This window comes from Salvelinus namaycush, chromosome 24 (assembly GCF_016432855.1).
Source record: "Salvelinus namaycush isolate Seneca chromosome 24, SaNama_1.0, whole genome shotgun sequence".
Classification (NCBI taxonomy): domain Eukaryota; kingdom Metazoa; phylum Chordata; class Actinopteri; order Salmoniformes; family Salmonidae; genus Salvelinus; species Salvelinus namaycush.
Genome location: NC_052330.1, coordinates 28,610,696 through 28,619,278, shown reverse-complemented (window position 1 = coordinate 28,619,278; position 8,583 = coordinate 28,610,696). Strand labels below are relative to the sequence as shown.

The following is an 8,583-nucleotide window of genomic DNA, read 5'->3' as shown; positions in this document are numbered from 1 at the left end:
ACATTGACTTAGTCCTGTGAAGGCATTCTCCCTGCCTACCACATTCATACATGTTCACTTAGTCCTGTGAAGGCATTCTCCCTGCCTACCACATTCATACATGTTCACTTAGTCCTGTGAAGGCATTCTCCCTGCCTACCACATTCATACATGTTCACTTAGTCCTGTGAAGGCATTCTCCCTGCCTACCACATTCATACATGTTCACTTTGTCTTGTGAGGGTAATAGGGGGTGTTGAAAAGTGTGCGCTTTCCTCTCTGATGGGATTTCCACAAAAAGCTAATTTCCTGGATGGCTGCTTACTCTCTCTGTTACATTAGAAAGTGCACTTTGATTCTTTAAAAAAACACCAGCGGTGCCTATTCTCCACTGCAATCTAATCAGCAGTGTTACTATGTCCCTGACCACTGTGTTATCGTAACTAATGTTTCTGAGGGGGTGGCTCTGCACAAAGACCATCATTTAGCTCCTGTGGTTAGCAAAGAATCCCATCCCTCATAGCACCCAACAACCCAAAACCTGACAGACAGGGCAGCGTTTGTCAGAACCAACCCAGTGTGTCGTAATGGTACAAATTCCTATATACAGTACTTAAAATTAAGGATCTGACAATTTTTTTCCAATTTTCGCCTAAAATGACATACCCAAATCTAACTGCCTGTAGCTCAGGCCCTGATTCAAAGATATGCATATTCTTGGTACCATTTGAAAGGAAACACTTTGACGTTTGTGGAAATGTGAAAGGAATGTAGGAGAATATAACACAATATATGTGGTAAAAGATAATACAAAGAAAAAAAACAACCGTTCTTTTGTATTTTTTTGTATCATCATCTTTGAAATGCAAGAGAAAGGCCATAATGTATTATTCCAGCCCAGGTACAATTTAGATTTTGGCCATTAGATTGAAGCAGTGTATGTGCAATGTTTCAGACTGATCCAATGACCCATTGCATTTCTGTTCAAAATGTTGTATCAAGACTGCCCAAATGTGCCTAATTTGTTTATTAATAACTTTTCATGTTCAAAATTGTGCACTCTCCTCAAACAATAGCGTGGTATTATTTCACTGTAATAGCTACTGTAAATTGGACAGTACAGTTAGACTAACAATAATTTAAGCTTTCTGCCAATATCAGATATGTCTATGTCCTGGGAAAATGTCTTGTTACAACTCATGCTAATTGCATTAGCCTACGTTAGCTCAACCGTCCCATAGAAGGGACACCGATCCCGAAGTTAAGCAAAAAACACTTACTGTAATTTAAACCTACTGATTAGAAAACCATTTGTATTCCTTCTAACTAAGAGTAAAAAAGATAGCAGATAGAATTCCACATTACTGTCCACAGTATAAATTACATGGCAGACAGAACTTGGAAATATCTATGGTACAGTATATTTTTTTCTCAAACAACTGGTGTGGGAGCATCCTGTTAGAAGCATCACGTGTGGCAGAACTCGGTGCTGGGAACGTTGCTGCTCTTGCAGTAGGCTAAGCTATTGTTACTGAGGTGGCAGTCTCTGAAGCCGATGCCTCCATTGGGTGTGTAGATGGGCTGAATCCTGTAATCCCCTTTCAAAAGTTGCTCATTGTTCAGGGAAACTATCTGAAAGCTGGTCTCAGTCATTTCCAGTATAGAGTTATCCTTTTTGGTCCCCGCCTCGCAATAGTCGTCTTTTCTCCTGCCACGGTTGTATTTCCACTTGGACGATTCAGAGCGGCTCTTCTTGTGCATGTGCCAACAAAACAGGCTCAGCAGCATTACCAGGATGACAAGGACTGCCCCGCCTATCACCCCGGCCAAAAGGAGAGTGGAGTTGGTGTCCTGTTGAGCTTCCTCCGACCCTGTGGCCTTGTTGTTGTTGGAGCTGGATGAGGTCGACTTGGTTCTGGCGTCTGAGCATATTGTATCCTCCCCTGGGCGGTAGGAGTTGAGGGTGTCCAGCACATAAACACAGACCCGGTACACCGACCTGGGCTCCAGGTTGGTCAAGCTAAGCTTCCGCCTTTCCCCACTCACCGTCCTTTCGCGGCTGACGTCGCTCATCAGGCTCTGGCCCATCTTGACCCAGGTCACCTTGTAGGCTGTGACGGTGAAGTAGGAAGCCCAGCTTACCTCGATGCAGGAGGCATTGACCACATGGAAGGATATCCGTAGGGGGTCCTCATATGGGGGCAGTGGGCCAGCGGGGTGGGGAGGCAGGGCAGGGGGAGGGGAGGGTGATGTTGGGTAGGAGGAGGTTGTGGAGGTGGGAATAGAGCTGGTCATGGAGGAGGTAATGAGGGTGGTGGTGGGGAGTTGGGGGTGCGGGGGTGTGGAGCGCAGGGTAGGCCAGAAGTCGGGCTGGAGGTCCGTCCCAGCTGGGCACTGGATAGAATCCAGGGTGAGTTCTCTGATTGCCATGCCGCGCACCCTCGCTGGGCTCTGGCACATTGAACCACGCACGTTGATGGAGCTTGGCAGCGACTTGAGCCACACCACCACCCATTTGACGGTGCAATCGCAGCGCCACGGGTTGTTCCGAACAGTGAGCTGTCTGAGGCTGACGAGGCCGTCAAAGACCCCCTGTGTCAGCGTCTGCAGCTGGTTATTGGAGATATCCAGTCTCTCGAGCCTCTGGAGGCCGGAGAAGGCTGTCACTGGGATCTGGTCCATCTGATTATCCTGCAGGCTGAGCTTGACCAGGGACTGCGTCGGGAGGAGGGGCGGGGGGAACGTCAGAGAGTTACGGGCCAGCGCCAGCTCCCGGAGGTTGGACAGCTCCTGGAACGTCCCCGGTGCCACGCCCTCGTCTGTCAACAAGTTGCCATCCAACAGGAGGCGCTGTAGCCGCGTCACGTTCTGGAACGCCTCCTCAGCGATGACGGCGATACGATTCTCATCTAATCGCAGCTCTGTGAGGTCCTCTGGGAGACCAATGGGGACACTGCTCAGGTGGTTCTTGGTGAGGAAGAGCAGCTTGAGGCTGACAGCATCCCGGAACGCCCCCTCCTCCACCCCAACCGTAGAGATGGAGTTATCGTCCAGGTGGAGCTCCTCTAGGCGGGGAAGTTGGGCCAAGGCAGCTCTGGAGATGGTCTGGATGTTGTTCTCTTGCAGGTGGAGCACCCGGATGTTCTTAGGCAGGTTGATGGGGAACTCGTCCAACTGGTTGCCGTAGAGATACACTGTCTCCACGGACGCCACGTTGTGTAGTTCCCATGGGAACCCTGCATTGTTGATCTGGTTGTTGTGGAGGTAGAGGATCTTGTAGCCCTCTGTCACCCCCAGAGGCACAGACGTCAGGCTCCGCTCGTTGCAGTAAACAAAGGTTTTGTCGCAGCGGCACTCTTCTGGGCACGAGGTCGCAGGGCAGCTGAAGTGCACATTGAGGCTCAGGATGACTGTCAACCAGAAACGCAGAAATGAACCCCAATCTTTATTACACAGCCCAGCCTGAAACTCCATAGTGTAAAATCAGAAGGAGGGGAATGTCCTTGGGTTGGAGAAATGAAAAAGCAATGCACCAACAAAAAAAAAGAACAAAAAAAATGTGAAAAGTATTGAAAGTATTGAAGTAAATCCACCAAAAGAATCAACAAAAAAACAGTCCACTGAAAGAGTTCGATAATGCTGAGTTCACCTCTTCTTCACGGGGTGGTAGAACACGAAGCTGTAGGGTTAGGCTTAATCCCCCTGTAATTGATTAGTCCTCAACTTTAAGAGAGACAGCGGTCTCATTAGGAAGAGCAGGTCCTCTAAGTGAAGTTGACTCTGACTCCATTCATGCTGAGATATCAGACCAGAGCACTCTCTGCTCGTCCTCACAGGACAGGCCGCAGCCTGGGCCAATTTAGTGCAGAATCGCAGCCGAAAGCCGATGTGTTTGTGGCCTCCTCCTCTCCTCTCCTCGCCACCCACCCGTCACCGTCACACACTGCTGGTCCCCGCCTGGGGCAGCTTCCAGGAGGGGTGACATTTGGATCCAGAGACCTGTTCCACAAGACAAAGGAAAGGCGAGATTAGTGGCGGGATTTAGGGCAGGGGTGGTCTGTTTCTCTCTGTGAGAAAAAAAGAGCTCTGTCACAACTCACATGCACACACAGGCTGAAAAAATACACACATACTGTAGATCCATAGAGACACACTCTGTTTATGGCCAGATAGCATCTCTCTCTCTCTCTCCCCCTCTCTCTCAGGCACATACTTAACCCACACACAGATCCACACAGTCTCACACTTTCACACTCCTTTGAAATGTATGCACAGGCTATTTCTATCGAAATTTCAAACCATCTGATAAAAATGCAGGAGAGTTCTAGAACATCCGGTTTTAGCAGACATAAAGGGGGCTTTCATTCCTTCCTCTCAGTCAAAGACAGAGGAGAGAATATAGTAGATGCCAGGACAGCATGCACATTCTTAGATTTCCACAGCAACAAGTCAATGCCTCAGTGCTAAATAACATGCTAATAAACACATTGCAATTATTTTGAACCGTATGAAACATAAATGACATATAGCAGAGACATGAAAGGAAAACATACAGATGCATCAGGCAGCTCTTGTGTGAAAACAGTCTTTGCTTCTTCTTTGTCTTTGTTAGAGCAGTGTTTTGAAGTCAGAGCTGGTTGTTGTGCTTACAGTAAACAGAGATAGGTGTTGTTTCTCCTCTAAAGGTTCCCCTTACATATTACAAACAACCAACCATCTCCAGCACACAGACATGAAATAAGGAACTGCAAAATGAAATATAAGGGGAGTGTGTGTGTGTGTGTGTGTGTGTGTGTGTGTGTGTGTGTGTGTGTGTGTGTGTGTGTGTGTGTGTGTGTGTGTGTGTGTGTGTGTGTGTGTGTGTGCGTGTGCGTGTGCGTGTTGTGTGTTGCGTGTGTGTGTGAGTGGGTGGGATTTTATACCAACCCCAGAGTGACAAACACAGCCTGTCAAATGAAATGGGATTGGAAAAGAATTTAGGTCCTCCACTTGCGATAAATGATCGATACTGGACCATTTCTTAACATGGTTTAGAGGTTTAGAGTGGGCACAAGGCCACCTGGTTACAGTATGGGCCTCAGCACAAGGCCACCCGGTTACAGTATGGGCCTCAGCACAAGGCCACCCGGTTACAGTATGGCCCTCAGCACAAGGCCACCCGGTTACAGTATGGGCCTCAGCACAAGGCCACCCGGTTACAGTATGGGCCTCAGCACAAGGCCACCCGGCTACAGTATGGGCCTCAGCACAAGGCCACCCGGCTACAGTATGGGCCTCAGCACAAGGCCACCCGGTTACAGTATGGGCCTCAGCACAAGGCCACCCGGTTACAGTACAGCAGGTAGGCCATCCAGGGTGGTAGCTAACCTAGCGCTTAGAATGTTGGACCAGTAAACGAAAGGCCGGTAGTTCGATTCCCCAAGCAGACAAGGTGAAAATATGTTGATGTACCCTTGAGCAAGGCACTTAACCCTAATTGTTCCAAGGTTTCTGTTGATAATGGCAGACCCTGGCCGTGATCCCACTCTCTGAAGGTGTCTCAGGGAGAGTTGGGATATGAAAAAAAATTACGAATTTCCAATTAATGCACACTTTTATGTGTGAAAAGGGACAAATATAAGCAGACACCAAATTATTATTACAGTAGGGCCTCAGCTCCCCGCATCCCAGTATTCAAGTTTATTGCCTATTACACATTTCCTCCCCATCAGTGCTTTTAACTTAACAGGAGCACCACCCTGTGTCAATGCTGAATAGACCCATACCTTTAATACAAAACAGGTTTGATGGGCTGCCTTTTCAATAGGGGATTGGGTAACATAGCCAAGGAGGAATGTGCATATGGATAGAATAAAGTTATCTGTATTGTTCGGTTGCTCTGTAGACTGATGAGATGGGGCACTGCTCCTTATAAAGATGGAACAAACAATATGAAATACATCTGCGATCTACTTTTCGAAATTGAAAAGGGCTAAATTTAATCAAATAAGCTTCAGGGGAAATAAGCAGCAACCACACGCGGCAATACAATTGCTGCCACGGCAACAGTACCTAAAATGATTATAGCTGCATAAATAACGACATTGGACATTGGAAGGAACTGTGGAGGAAAAAAATAAACCTTTAGAAGCAAGGCTGAAGAACACGTCTAATACACACACAATAAAGTTGGCATTTCCATGTATCCAAATACAAAATGTATTGCACAGAGAGAGAAATGTGCATTCGGACCAATTAACTCAGAGGGCAAGTTGTGAGGCAACTGCCAATGTGTCTGTGTGAACAGATAGAACAACGTTTCTCGGCTGAGGGAGGACAGTTCTCGCCAGATGAATTAAGTGATATCGCGGCCAGGTTCAATCCGATTAGGATTGGATTAAATGACAATAACGCTATTAAAAGTTTTAAACGGATCGGCTATTTAAAAGGCGATAAAACTCGGATCAGGTATACTTCAAAGGCAGCTCAGTGAGTGGTGTTCATTTGAATGAATTATTACAAAGGGACATTGAGAGCCGTAACCGAGCATTGAAATTTCAAGTGCAAACGGAGGCTTCGCTTTTCTCTAAAGGAAAAAAAAACTAAAGCCGTGCGCTTTTAAGCACATTGATCTTTGACATGATGAAAAAACTAATTAACGGATTAATAAATTGTACCATCTATAAACAAATATTTTTAAAAACTATTGACAAGTTGACCACATTTCGTTTATAGATGGCAGTAGATTGTAAAGATAATGTAATATATTAGGAAACGGCGTGCTTTGAATAAAAATAATACCATAGCGCTTGAGTTTTAATACCTCCATAATGTATGAACCAAATCCAGTTCAATCTACTCATATAGCCTATAAAACGAGAACTCCACAAAAAACGATTGAAACACCTTCTAGTAAACTAGAGTTGTTAATTCAGCTCGGCATTATAGAAACCCAACTGCTGTGAAGAAAAAATTGCCTTTACGGTGCTATAAAACATTTGGACTACTGTAGCCTACCTTAGATGAGGCTTTGTCCGTATCCATTGTATGTCCCTTAATCATGTTAAACTTTTTTCTTTATTGCTTTGCCTTGACCCAGCGCCATTCGGTATTGTTTGTGCGAATCGGTTCCGAGCGCACTGCCACCCGTAGGTATTCCGGACAGCATGCTGCCTGAGTTCGGGAAACAGTTTTCTGATCTGTCCGCAATTTTCTCCTATTCCGCGTCAGGCAGCTCAACAACCTACGACTCACCTCAGCGCTTCTCAAAACCTTGGGCAAGGCATTAGAGCGGGAGAGCAGGACTTGAGGCAGCAGAGGCAGAACCGACTTTTCCGTAGGAGTCCCCCGAAACAGCGAACACGCACTTTTCAAGGAATCTGGCTGATCCCCCAATCATGACGGCTTGCGTTCGGATTGTTTTGGGGACGATAAAAACTTGCCTTCCATACTTGGAATACCAGAGGTATTTTGCTAAGATAAATTCAGTTGATAGTGATGTGTGTGCACCGCTCACCTCTCTCTCTCTCTGCTCTCTCTCTCTCTCTCTCTCTCTCTCCGTCTGTCTCTTATCTCGCTCTCTCATCGTCACTCAGGTCCCTCCTACACTACTGGGCCTACCCTCCCCTGAATAAAGAATGCATCTCCCGGAGCAGCTCGGAGAGAGATGGTTAGGAGCCACAGCTCCTCCCAACACTGACGCCCTCATACCTCTCATTTTACATGGTAAATTCAACTTTCTTGTTTTTCTGGACTAGCCTAATTTATATGTATCTTAGTTAACTATATATTTTCCGTAAACACAAAGTTCATTAGGAATGGTCCTAAACGATTGATCTGGATAAAGTACATGTCCAGACCATTCTCACTTGACATTCTATTCAGGTTCTATTGGAAGGCACATCTCTATGCATAATTCGGTTGGCATTCATTGTGATCTCTCCTTCCTTTCCATGATTTGAGCCTTTCAGACACATACACTGACAAGCACAGTAACTTCCTCTGAATATTCAGCCTCTTTCTAAGTACTGATTCAGCATTAAACAATTGCTTTTCGCACTCACTCTCTCGCTCGCTCTCTCTCACTCTCACACTCACACTCTCCCTTTCTCTCACACTCACACTCACACTCTCCCTTTCTCTCACACTCTCTCACACACACACACACACACACACACACACACACACACACACACACACACACACACACACACACACACACACACACACACACACACACACACACACACACACACACACACACACACACACACACACACACAAAAGAGGTATGGTGTGAGGGAGCTCAATATGAGATCTTTTGGTCCAGGATTCTGTAGGGGAGAGTGGATTAAGTTGAGCCATTTTTTACAATCAGCATCACTCCATCAAGGGAAATATAGTATTATTTCTAACAAAGACATCAGGATGTGTATCCCTGGAAATAATCAGAAATCATGTAAATATGACAGATTTGAAAACATAACTTGTGCAAATATAGTGGTCTCTTGGCACAATTTACAGGGTAAATGATGGGGTAAATTGAGCTGCAGGACAAGGTAAGTTAAGCCGCCTACAAATGTCTTAACTGAATTCATTATTACCACTACCTTTTTAAAACCTATA

The 8,583-nt window shown here is 46.1% G+C and overlaps 1 protein-coding gene across 4 annotated transcripts; it reads right to left on the bottom strand.

Annotated features, from left to right (window-relative positions):
- Window positions 1-1,140: 1,140 nt before the first annotated feature.
- LOC120019148 (leucine-rich repeat transmembrane protein FLRT2-like) lies at window positions 1,141-7,585 on the bottom strand. 4 transcript variants are annotated; one of them, XM_038962429.1, is made up of 2 exons: window positions 7,475-7,585; window positions 1,141-3,978 (listed from the first exon to the last, which is right to left on the bottom strand). In XM_038962429.1, the coding sequence occupies exon 2, from the start codon at window positions 3,451-3,453 to the stop codon at window positions 1,447-1,449; it is 2,007 nt and encodes a 668-aa protein (XP_038818357.1). In that variant the 5' UTR covers window positions 3,454-3,978; window positions 7,475-7,585; the 3' UTR covers window positions 1,141-1,446. The 4 variants fall into 4 exon arrangements, with proteins under 4 accessions (XP_038818357.1, XP_038818355.1, XP_038818356.1 ...); XM_038962427.1 differs by having other exon boundaries at window positions 6,976-7,565; XM_038962428.1 differs by having other exon boundaries at window positions 7,213-7,565.
- Window positions 7,586-8,583: the final 998 nt, after the last annotated feature.

Coding starts and splice junctions, on each gene's coding strand:
- LOC120019148 (XM_038962429.1), bottom strand. CDS start 3,453: ATGGAGTTTCAGGCTGGGCTGTGTAATAAAGATTGGGGTTCATTTCTG.